Raw genomic sequence first — 12,544 nt, forward strand, 5'->3', positions numbered from 1 at the left:
CCACTGACCTGCTTTTATAGCCCTGTAAAAGTATCAGCTGACTTGAGGGCAGATCCTTCCCTAAGCGGCCCTGGGGGAGTTTTCTTCTGTCTGTATGCAAACTCAGGGTACACATCTTCCTTCTTAATGCTTGTTGATTCCTCTGAATCCTTCCTGTACCAACACGCTGGAATCCTGTATTATGGAAGGAATCTAGAATCTCACAATAAGTAAAAATGGGTGAAATATTTCCTGCTGTAACTGCACAATAAAACAAACATGTTTATTTTGGAAGAAGAAGAAAAGATATTTATCAATTTTCATCCTCTCTTTTAGTTGCATTTGCTTCTATTTATCGATACAATCTCGATACTCGGTTTCCACACATAGATGAGATAGAGTAGGCTGCTGTTTTAGATGATAGGATACGTTGAATATGGTTTTTTGTTTGTTTGTTTGTTTTTTATAGTTACATATAGGAGCCCTTTATTGCAGGTACTGACCAGAGACTATGACTGCATCTTCTCAGTGAATTATATACATTTTTCTCTCAGTGATCAACACTACGTAGGTTCTTTTCCTTCTATATACCCCTTTTCTCTACAAAACTAAGAGGCATATATACTTTCTTTTATCGTCAGGTAAATTTCCAATCCTATTGAATTTTTTTAGACGCCATAATGGTACTTTATGCTTCTGTACTGTTTTCTTTAAGATTTTGCAAATACTCAGTTTGTACTGCATATATTTATCAAGCTAAATCATACAGAGCATATAATAACATGGGAAGTACTTGCATATTATCTGAGTGGAGGTCTTGATTCTACCACTGACTTATTTGATTTCCTCAGCCTACTTTAGGAAAGTTTAATTACTGTGTAACATCTGTACAGAAGCTTGATATCAGTGTAAATTTCATGGCTTCGTTAATCAAATCCTTTCTGTTTGTTGCAGTTTTACAACCATACTGTGGTGAATGTGTTGAGTAGCCTATCAAATCGATGGGATAGACACAGTGAACAGACGGGATTAAAGTGTTTAGTAGCAAGAATGTCTTCTAGACCTTAAAATATCCCTGTATTCCTAAAGCACGTGCTCCGTAGGATACAGACTGGTTCTAACCAACCTGACAAACACTTGTAGTAAGTTACAATATAAAAGCAACTAAATGCAAAAACTCAATGAGCTTGAAGAAGCAGAAAATGTATTATACAGAAATGCTGTAGCTTTGGAGGAAACAATGTAAGTGTACCTCAGGAAAAAAATAATTTCCCTTTTTCTGTTTTATTATGGTTTTATATCTTTTTCTTTTTTTTTAAGCTTGACAAGTACAGCAAAATTCTGAAGGATTATTTTCTTTCCTGCTTGAATTGTGAGAATTGGGAAGGTAGCAATAGGGTAATTACTAGCTCATGCCACTTCTCTATTGCTCTTGTCATCACGTTAATGTGTGAGCTGATGTCTGTAGCAGGATTTGCTTCATTAGCTCCTTTGTGACAGTTACTGTGTGCCTGCACTTTGCCACTTTGAACTGTAGTCCTGAAAGAAGTTGGGGTAAAAACAAAAAAAACAGGCTGCCCAGGGAGGTGGTTGAGTCACCTTCCCTGGAGGTGTTTAAGGCACGGGGTGCTGAGGGACATGGTTTAGTGTTTGATAGGAATGGTTGGACTCGATGATCTGGTGGGTCTCTTCCAACCTGGTTATTCTATGATTCTATTATTCTATTCAGATGGGTCAATCATCTTGTGTGAAAACTTTGAAGTTCCATTGATTTGGAGACTGCTTTCTCCTTCACCATACACGATATTCATGGGTGAAAATGTTTTACATAAAGGGTTATGTAAAGTTTATGGACAACTTTAGAAATACTGTCTCTGATTTGGTAATCTGTCATGTTGGCAGTATAGGATCGAGCTAGTCACTTGCTTTGGACCATTTAAAATCTCTGATATTTAAGAAAGTTTTGTGGGACAAAATAATGAAAGACTAAAAATCTGAAAGGTACTGTTGAACCATGAGGTATGTTGTAACCTGAAGTCAGCACAATGCTGCTGTATTACTCCAGTTTGGAAGGCAGTAACAGGAAGACACTGGAAATATTTTAAATTGAGAACAAATTGTGCAATAGGCAGCTTTGGGTAGGAAGTTTTATTCTATTACGAAACAATCCAACATTTTGGTAGCTCTTGGAACTGCTTATGAAATCAAGAAGTATTTTATCATGTCATGATAATATTACCAAGCTTTTTTTCAATTTCCTTGGTAAAGCCAAAGTTTAATGCAAATCTTATACTTTAATAAATATATTTAGTTGCAAGTAGCAAAATCCCATTTATGGTAGTTTTGAGAGTTTTATTTTATTGTATACTTTTTCAATATAACATTTATTTTAATTTTTAGAATCTAAATGTATATGGCTTTTCTTTTGGTTTTTTTTTTAAATTTTGAAAAAATATTCCTAATTAATGCTCTGCTGTCTTACTTACTTAAAAGGAAGAAAAATAAAGTGAAAGCTAGTGGTATTGAATGATGAAGCACTTTTGGGTCTGATCTCTTCCAAAACAAAAGACGATCTGCGATATCAAGCTGTTGAAGTAGAAGTTGCCCTTTGTTAATTGAAATAGTGCCTAAACTGAAAAATATGTTTAGGTCATGTCATGAATGTTAGTGGAAAGCTGTGGAGATGTAGCTTTCCCCTCTTCCCCCACAGGCTGAAACTTTGAGTAGTTGTTGTAAAGCCTGGTAATTTTAAAGCACTTTGACTGACTTGATATTTAATAACTGTACATCATTCCATTAAAATTTTGATCTAAAACTCTGTAGTGCTTTCCAAAAAGTGTACCTCTGTATGTTGGGCTTTTGGGTAGTAATATCTTTACAGTCATGGCAGGGAAAAATGATTTAATTTTTTTTCTGGGTATTTCATTGTAAGTTATGCACGCATGCACATGTGAATGAACAGAGATGTTAGGACATCTGTTGATACTTCTATTTTACAGAGTCACTATGGTTTCATGTTCTGGAATATAGTGAGATGTTTCTGAAAAGGACCGTATGAGACAGAACATTTATCATGAGTGTTACTAATAAAAATAAATTGTGTGTAAGTCAACATTTAGCGTATTTGCATGTGAACTATACCTATTTTTTTCTGTTTCGATTAATAGTTGTCTTTTGTTATGTATATCTATGAGGCAGCAGCTAACATCTGGGAATAAATACTAAGGCTTAAAGTAGTCATAGTTAATGCTCATGTTGGATGAATGCTGTTTATTAAATCTCTATTTCTCATAATTCCATCAGCTGTTTAATGTAGAACGCAACAGTACTTGGGAAATAGTTCAGTAGAATTTGTTTTCTTAAAAGAGCAAGGTTATTTAGGAAATACTGAAAATGATATATACAAACGTTATGTTTCCTTCCCTGTGTTTCAGTTTTGTATTTAAATTAAACTAAACTTTTATATTATTAATCTCTGCTTCACTAGAACAGACATGACCTTTGTTTTAATATGAACCAAATCTCAAAAAATTCTACGTAGAGAAATTTAGAGTCGACCAAAATGAATTCTAGGATTAAAAAAGAAAGTTTAACAGAATACAAATACATCTATCTGCTCAAATACAGAGCAGAGAGGAAAATGTATGGAATTAAGTTTAATGTGGTTTTATAGTTTCACTAGCTGGCCTAGGAAGTCTCTGTCTTGAACTGTCATACTTGAATGCGTGTCTCTAAGAGCAAATTGTTATAGTATGGAACATTTTCTTTGATTATATAATTTTTTTGCAAATTCCATAGTATGGTAGCTTAATTTTTATAATGAAAGTAATTTTCTTTTGAGAACTTGAACTTCTTTTTCTTTTGAGAACTTGGGTTACTGTAGAATTCTAAAACCTGTCTCTGGGTGAGATTTCACTTAATCCCTTGAGTATTTAAGAAGCATTCCTCAGACCGTTGCCAAAAAGTGACAAGATTAGCACTTACAGTTTACTGACAGTTTATTCTCATAGGAAAGATGTTTATCTATAGGAGTGTTGTTTTTTACAGAGGAATCAAATCTGTTGTAAGCACTGGGAATATACACATTTTCTGAAATACAGAGAGAATGGGGAAGTTTCTTCTCATACAGTTTATGTCACAGGAACCCAGCAGTTTACACTGGTCAGAATTACTTGTTGACAAAACTACACAGGACCTGATTTCCCATCAGATGAAAATATATGTGCTTGAGGATTAAGAAAGTTTTAACATCCTTGTCATAAATTGAATTCAGGCACGCTCAAAAGTAAGTAATTATTCAGCAATAAAATTGTATCCTTACGTAGATGCCTGTATCTAAATATATGTAGGAGAATGACAGAGGTTACCAAAGGGTTTGTTATTCTTTCTGGATTTAAAAAAAGCCAGGAAGAACTAAATCATATCTTGTGTTCCAGGATTTTAGCATATGAGACTACTCAGTCTCTTTGCCTGTTGTAGTCTTTTTGAGAGAACTCTTGTGATTAACTACCTATAAAATCTTGTCTGCATTAACAGATCTTTACTAATCCCGTGCCCATCCCAACAAACAAACAAAAGCTCTGCGGTACTGATTCTACTTGCACATATGCCAGTGTGGTCCTGTTCCCATCAGAGTATTTCATTCAGATTTATACGGCACAAATAGAAGAATAATCAGATCCTTTCCTCTAATTTTATCTATAGACTACTCATTGAATGACTTATTTTCAAGCAGTTGTGATTCAATGCGGATGTTTTTAATTTGCTGCCTGTTCACTTTACCTCTGAGGAAAGAATTTTGTAAATGCTGAATAATTTTAGAACATGTTTTCTTGGTTAAGGGTTGGATCATATTTTAAATTATGAGGAAGGAAATCGTGTAAATGCTGTGGAATTCAGATAAGGACTTTGCATAGGAAATGAGTACTTTCATTTAGGGTCCTTAGAACTGGTAGGTCAAACTGATGATAATAAAGGACCAAATCTTAACTTTGTTTCAAAGAACATGTAATCAATATTCACTCTTCTATTTTATTTCCTTTTTTTGCTCGAGAAATTATTTTGGTGAAGCTGAAATGTGCAATAGCTTAACTATTCCACAGGGTGTCATGAGGTAGTTGTTGAAGTCATTAATGCTTAGATGAAAGTAAAGAAAGAAACATAGTGTGCAGTCCTCTGCATGCCAGCTAATGTAATTTTAGATGTGACTAATACACGTGCCATAAAATAAAAAGTTCTTAACTCATTAACACATGTATCTTATTTCTGTATCTGTATAAAATATACACAAGAAGAAAAATATTACGAGAGGTCGTTTACAAGAGTGAGCTATTCTATGTCAGCTCTTCCCCAGAAAACCCTTAGTATTGTACCTTAGTATTTATGGTTTGTAGAGCAAGTGGAATCTCTGGCCCGTAGCACTAATCTGACATACCAAATGATGTAATAGAAAAGAAAAGGAAGGAAAAAACCCCAGAAAAAAAAGAAAAAATGGGCACATACTTGTATTTGCTGTACTGTTATGAAGAATTTCTAGTTGGAATGTGCTCCAGATTTGTTCTCATATTTTATTTTACTTCTAATTTTTATTTAAGTTCTTTTAAAATTTAAGTTTATTTAAACAATTTTTATGCACTGCACACAGCTGTACTGTGGATTTTATGATTTGTTAATTATAGTTATATATGATGTCAATACTTAACTTTAGGCTTTTTTTCCTGCCCATGTATAATGTAGTAGGAGGAGAATTTTTACCAAAGTGTGTCACACATTAAAGTGTGTTTGATTAGGGGGATACATTTTTTGCATATGGAGGCCAAGTTTTTATTGATGTAATTGTTGACTTCTGCAGAGCTGCACATGCATTAAATTCAGTTCCAGGTTTATAAAAGAATCTTTAAAAGCAGTTTAACAGTAATTAGGAAGGATTCCACTTCTGAATAGTTAAAATCGGAAACGCTTTAAATGGAAATTACATTGGCCATAAGAAAAATTACGTTATTTTATGAAATGAACAGCAAACCTTCATTCACTTCAGTAGCAACACAATGTGATCCAAAGTGTTAAGTCACTGATGAAACTAAGAATTTGCATTTCTGTTGACAGTCATAATTTGTCTATTTTTAACAGCATATTTTAAACCTCTTTTGAACATATGATACTTTATGGATTTAGGCATATTTTGTCATATTATATCAAGTCTACTAGAGTAATAGACTGGTTAATTTTCTTGTTTGTGTTAAAACTTACGGAACAAATTCTGGTTTTATGCCAGTGGCATAACAGTGAGTGACACTGAGAGCACAGGATGAGGGGATGTTGGTTCTTCCTACAGGCAATTAACATTTTTTATATATGACATATCACACATCCTCTCTGCTGTATGCTCAGAAGGTCAGAGTTCCTTACAGCCGTGCAAGGTGATTGCCGTGACAATCAGAAGCTGAGTGCTTTTATTCAGATTTGCTGCCAAAATCCATGCGGTCCTGTGGACAAACATTTGTGTGAAACTTTTCTGACTTAACCACTATACATCATGACCTGCTTAATAAACCAGTGTGTTTATAGGTACCTTAGCAGTATGTTTAAATACTCACTAGAAGAAGAACTATATCTATTTAAAGCAGCTTTAATACCCAAAATAGGCTGGCATACCTTACATCTTCATGAAGATGAAGAAGGTGAATGGAAATGGTGACCTTAGGGTTGTTTGGGATTTTGTATCTGGGTTTGGCTTTTTGGAATATAAATAATCTGATTTCTCTTCAGGCGAGTTTCCTTATAGCAGGGCATTGTGGAAGAAGAGATTTTTAGATAGGTAGGTTATAATCTCTCCTCTTCCTCAGTGTAAAGCTCACTAACCTCACTTTGCTTTCCCCCTGGTTTTTTTTTTTTTCCTTATTGCAACTAGTATCATCTGAAGGGGTAATTCCGTACATACTTTGAATTACTGAGATAATGCAGTACCTTAAACTAAAGTGATTAATATCAGAAAATATTTGAATAATAAAATACTTGACTACACTGAGATTTTTCCAATAATTTGTTAGAAAATTGATACTTTTTAGCAAAGGAAAACAAAACAATAAGGACAGAAGTTAAAAGCTATTAATATTGTACCATGTAAATACTTGGCAGTGTACTGAGGCATTTGTACTATTATGTGATATGTAAACATTCAATTGATCCTAGGACCCAAGTCCATCTTTGGATGTTAAGACAAGGTTGATGAATATTATAACCTGTTTTTATTTTCAGATTGAAAATCTACAGGAGCAGCTTAGGGACAAAGACAAACAACTGACTAATCTCAAAGACAGAGTGAAGTCGTTGCAGACGGATTCTAGTAACACAGACACAGCACTAGCAACCTTAGAAGAAGCTCTATCAGAAAAGGTAATGTTCTCTCATGGAACAGCATTATGTGCTGCTCCTGTGGGTAAAGTGTGTCTAGAAAATGTCTTTTTCAGTTTGTCTGACACCTGTAACAAAGTCTATTGTGAAGAAAGAAAAGTGGCTGTTCTGGTAGGATGAGCAAGGGACGATTCCCGAGTAGTGAACTGAAACAGGACTCTGAGTTAACGAAGTATCTCCTTTTGAGTGGGAACAGAGTAAATGACACAGGAGATGGGAATATTGTACCTTAGTCAGTGGGATGAGTGGTCGTTCCCTGAAAGAACTGAAAGGCATGGACACCTGACTTAAAGAAAGTTTGGGGTATGTTTGTGGTTTTGTGATCTTGATTATGCCATTGGTTTGTTTGTTAAGCAGAGCGTAACCGAGCCAGCAGCCAGTGACTGTTTCCTTGGCTTGCTGTTAGCACTGTTGGCTTCCTGCACTGAATTTGTAAAGGAAATTGAATTTCATTAAAAACGGAGAATTATTTTTATTTATTTATTTTTTAACTATAAGCCTTTAATTTGAAAATACCTAGCAAAAAGGATAAATCTGGATTGTTTAAATTAACAGCAACATTCCTGACAGTTTCAGTGGGATTAGGGTTTTTTTGAATACAAGGTAATCCAAGTGAGTTTGTATGCCAAAATACTTAGTACAAATATCCACTTTTTTGCAGCCCGCAGATCTTATACATAGTCGCTTAAACATGCACAGGTGGGCACAACTAATTTAAGTCTTATTGTCATTCTGCAGTGTGTAATTCTGTGACAATATTTATGACTGTATACAACTTCAAAATGCCACTGTGTTGGCACTAACATCTAAAATGCTAATGCTGGATTTTTGACTTATTTATATGTTTAATTGCCTTACTAACATTTTCTTCATCAACAATATTGAAAAAGTTGGTATTGCTATTACTTCTGCGGCTTCACGTGGATAGCTTTACAGCAGTTATGCAGATAAGTAAGTTCCATGCGTTTTGTTCATCTTTCACTGCTAATCTGGACACAGTGTTCACCAGTCTCGCAGCGTATTATGAAAAAATGACACAAAGTACTTTTTAATCTGTCTTTCCTCCTTGTAAACTTATCTTTTCTGGATTAGTCTATGTTATCATTTTCTCAATGTTGTTGATAGGAATGGTTGGACTTGATCCGGTGGGTCTCTTCCAACCTGGTTATTCTATGATTCTATGATTCAAAGTGCCTATAGAGGCAGCTGAGAGTTTAAAACAGTCTTTTAACCATCATGCTGCTGTTGTCAATGTAGAAAGTAGAGTGAGTGCCGCAATGCAAATGTGCCAGTTCTCCTGTGCAATTGACCGTGAACTAGATTGTCAAAAGCAAATCAAAGCTCGTATCCCTTTTTCTTCCTCAGCTGTATCTGCAGCACTTCAGAGAAAATGCACTTATGCAATGCTACTTAGCTGGGATAATTTGCTAAGTTGCAAACTGTCTTCAATGCTTATCTTATTTCTCCATTGAAAATAATAAATTAATGACTACTTGTACTAGAAGCAGCTTGTGTGAAGGTATTGAATGGATCATGTAAACATCATCCCACCACCAGAAATACAAATGATTAAGTAGTACTTGGTTAAAATGCAACCCAAATTAATGAGTGGCAATTAGTTATTTTCAAGTAATTTTGTACCAGTACTGTTCTAAAATATGTTGAAATAGATGCGACCTAATAAATAGATGCGACCTAATAAATAGATGCGACCTAATAAATAGATGTAAAACTTTTATAATCTGGAAGAAGTTTTTTATAGAGCTGAAAATAAAACATTCTATCGTTCTCAGACATACAAACTGTAAAATTTTACTAAGCTCTGGATGCATTATTTTTAAATGTTGTAGTAAGGGTTTGTCCTAGAGCTCTTTTAAAATTTTTGCTGTAGAATTTCTTCGAGTATATGATAACTTGAAATGTGACAACACTAGATAGAGACCGTGAGGGTATGGAAATTTGTGTCAAGCTTAATTTGATTGCCATAGTTAAGGTTCAAAGTCTGATAAATGATGCTAGTTTTAGTGTTTTGGAAAAGTTAGTTTAAGTCATTCTCTGAAATATATTTTTGCAATTCGTGTCTGCTTCATTTGAAATTGCATGGGTATATATGAACGGACATTTTTTAAAAGAATTGGTGTGATGAGTGGTTTTTCCAAGTAGAATTGAGTAGAACTCCCATGGAACTGCCTAGGGTTGAATTCTGCTCAAAGTAGTCACTTTGCTTACATAGAGTCAGCTGAGAGTGGCATCTTTCCTGTGGTGTTTGCAAGGTACTTCAAGAAACATATAGAGACTTAAAATATTGCCCTCTCCTTTAAGTTCATTGGCTAAATCTGCTTATGAGAACCACATTATAAAAATTCAACTTCATGATAATTCTGATGGGTTGTTATTTTTTTTTAAACATGTGAAGAGTTACTGTGTTGTTCTGGGAAATCTTTTTACAGCTGAGGAATGATTAATACATTAGATAAAAAAAAAAAAAGAGGAAGAGCAACACTGCAGAATAGAGCTAAGATGAGCTTTTGAGAAACAGGCTACTTGATCTTAGAGCATTAGACACCATGAGGAGGAAGTTTCCAAGGGAAAAGCATCTTTCTATGATTTTGATTATTGTACAGAGAAATCATGCACAATTTCTTTCCCTTTGCGGGCTTCTTGAAGGACACAGTTTCAAGGGTCAGTTTCTCAACCTTAAATCTAGTCCCTGGGATGTATTACACTTCGAAAGAAGCCACCAGGCATCATCTAGAAATTCTAGATGAACTATTATGTCTAGCTTTCTTGTGTCTACTGGCAGATAAATACCTTGGTAGTTTATGTTTACATATATGTCTAATTCCTATTTGTGTCTAGCTTTCCAATTAATTCTAGCTGTCTCAGTGAGTAATATTTCTTATCCCTGTTTCTTTCTGCTGTTGTATTCTTAAGACCTACAGACTTTATCAACAGTTATTAATGTTTTCCAGTGCAAATGCTGGTAGAAATATGGAGTAGGTTTTTGTCCAAATGGAATAAAACAAGAACTTTAATTGATAGTTTCTTATTAACAAAAAATAAGTTCACCCCAATCAGAAAAAAGTAGCTTGAAAATCAGAATATGCAAAACCGCTATCAGCTTCCTTGATGTTTTAACAAGAAACTTTTGAAAGAATATCTCGGCTCTTGGACTGGCCCAGAGCAGCTCAAGAGGTTGCTTTCATGAAGCTGATATTTATAAAGTTGGTCCTACTGTAGCAGCACACAGCAGATAAGCAATTGAGTATGTCTGATAATAGAGCTATATGCTGTGGCAATTCAGTTCCTGCTCCTGTGATAAAGTGCAAGTAGATTAGACCTGTGGGGTCCTCGATTAGTGCCTAAGGAAAACTTGCCAATGCAAATAAGACTGAAACAAGAACACATTGTTGAGATTTCTGCAAGTTAGCTGTTAATCAAGTAAAGCATGTTATATTAGGGCCTTTTAACACACTTTTGACATTTAGCTTTGTGCAGCTGACAAATCAATTAGTCTTCCTTTGTGATTGACTGAGAAAAAATTATACTTTTCATTAATAAGAAGAAATAGTGTTATGTTTAACTTGTTATAGAAGAAAAAATTGATTTAAGTAAATAAATCTTCAAGAAGGAGTTGGTATAAAACTATATCTGATTGTGACTAGGTGGATTCTGAGTGGTGACTCAACTATTGCACTTAGTGGAGGCTGGCATTTTAATGTTAATGTGCCAGGGTTTAAGAATTTGTATTATTTGTTAGTAGGAATAAACTCAAAGGTATTCAGTATTCTTTATTATCCCTTTCTTGCATAATCTGTATAGCAAAAGCCAGCTAATAGTAATTGTTTTATAGAAAATTGTACATTTGCTGGTTTGTCACTTGTGTAATACTCACCAGTGTTGTTGTTGAAGGACCTTCATTCCATATGAACACATTTCTATCTGGAAATACTGCCAGGTATGGATCAGAGGGAGATTTTGCCGTTGGGCTGAATGAAGTCAGGAGTCTTGTACATCTGCAGTGCCAGGGGTCTTGGTGCAGAGACAGTTGATACTGCCTTGAAAACAGATTTAATTAGGTATAACCTGGTACCTTTAGTTCTGATCATATCCTGGCATTTAAATGTTTTCAGGGAAATGCAGAACCCATTAAATTCAAATTGATTCAAGTGCAGTTAAATAAATAATTTTAAATAACAAAACATTTATTCCGTTCATACAGAAGTTGATTCTCAGTTTTAAACTTTATACATGCAGTTGATGTGGCATTTAAATGAGTGAAAGAGTAAATAAATAGCAGATCTTCAACTGTTGCTTAGAACTTTTTCTGTGTTTTGGAAAACTTTTTTTGTGTTCCTCTTAAGATATAACACGTGTAAACTCTACATTACTGACAATTGGCAAGTGATTGATTTCTGATTAGGTTTGGAACCTTGTACCTTGAAAACTTCTTGTAACCACTATGGAGGCCACTCGCATTCAAAAAACATATTCAGAGTCAATTGGAGTAGACCAGCCATGGTCTTACCTGTTTTGAGCTTATATTCAAAAGTTCAATCATTTATGAATACAGGAAATGAATTACTGAGATGAATAACTTTCCATATCTATCACAAGACTAAACACATTCATATCAGTATAGCTATATAATGATGTTTCTGTACTATGTTACTCTTATCAAGTATTTAAAACCTTGATCCTGTGCTTTTGAAATCAGGGTAATCTTACTTTAATACCATTAACTCAGTCATTCACCACTTCTGAAGGCTGATTTTTCTAAGTGCTGCTGAATGTAAAGTAATTTTATTCTGTCCTTTATTAAAATGATTCCCAACTTTTCTATTTTGCATTTTTTTTCCCTTGTTAGGAAAGAATAATAGAGCGCTTGAAGGAGCAAAGGGAGCGAGATGACAGAGAAAGACTTGAAGAAATTGAATCTTATAAAAAAGAAAACAAGGACCTGAAGGAGAAAGTTAATGCTTTACAAGCTGAACTGACAGAAAAAGAGGTCAGTCTTTTCAGTGAAATCTATGTTCTTCTATGTCATTATAATGAAAGGAAGTGCATTAGGTCTTCTTGAATCATTTTAAGTACTGACGTTCTGCCACTTCAGTGCTCAGCTTCTGAACTGCTATTTTCTTAAACATTCTTC

The 12,544-nt window shown here is 34.5% G+C and overlaps 1 protein-coding gene across 16 annotated transcripts in view; it reads left to right on the top strand.

Annotated features, from left to right (window-relative positions):
• ERC2 (ELKS/RAB6-interacting/CAST family member 2) overlaps nt 1–12,544 on the top strand; it is a 367,942-nt gene that overhangs the window by 111,567 nt on the left and 243,831 nt on the right. For all 16 annotated transcript variants that reach the window (XM_069865912.1, XM_069865911.1, XM_069865913.1 and 13 more), the window contains 2 exons: nt 7,237–7,374; nt 12,260–12,400. In XM_069865912.1, coding sequence (XP_069722013.1) covers nt 7,237–7,374; nt 12,260–12,400 — 279 coding nt within the window. The remainder of the gene's footprint in view (nt 1–7,236; nt 7,375–12,259; nt 12,401–12,544) is intronic.

The sequence above is a fragment of the Phaenicophaeus curvirostris genome, chromosome 11 (genome assembly GCF_032191515.1).
Source record: "Phaenicophaeus curvirostris isolate KB17595 chromosome 11, BPBGC_Pcur_1.0, whole genome shotgun sequence".
Lineage (NCBI taxonomy): Eukaryota > Metazoa > Chordata > Aves > Cuculiformes > Cuculidae > Phaenicophaeus > Phaenicophaeus curvirostris.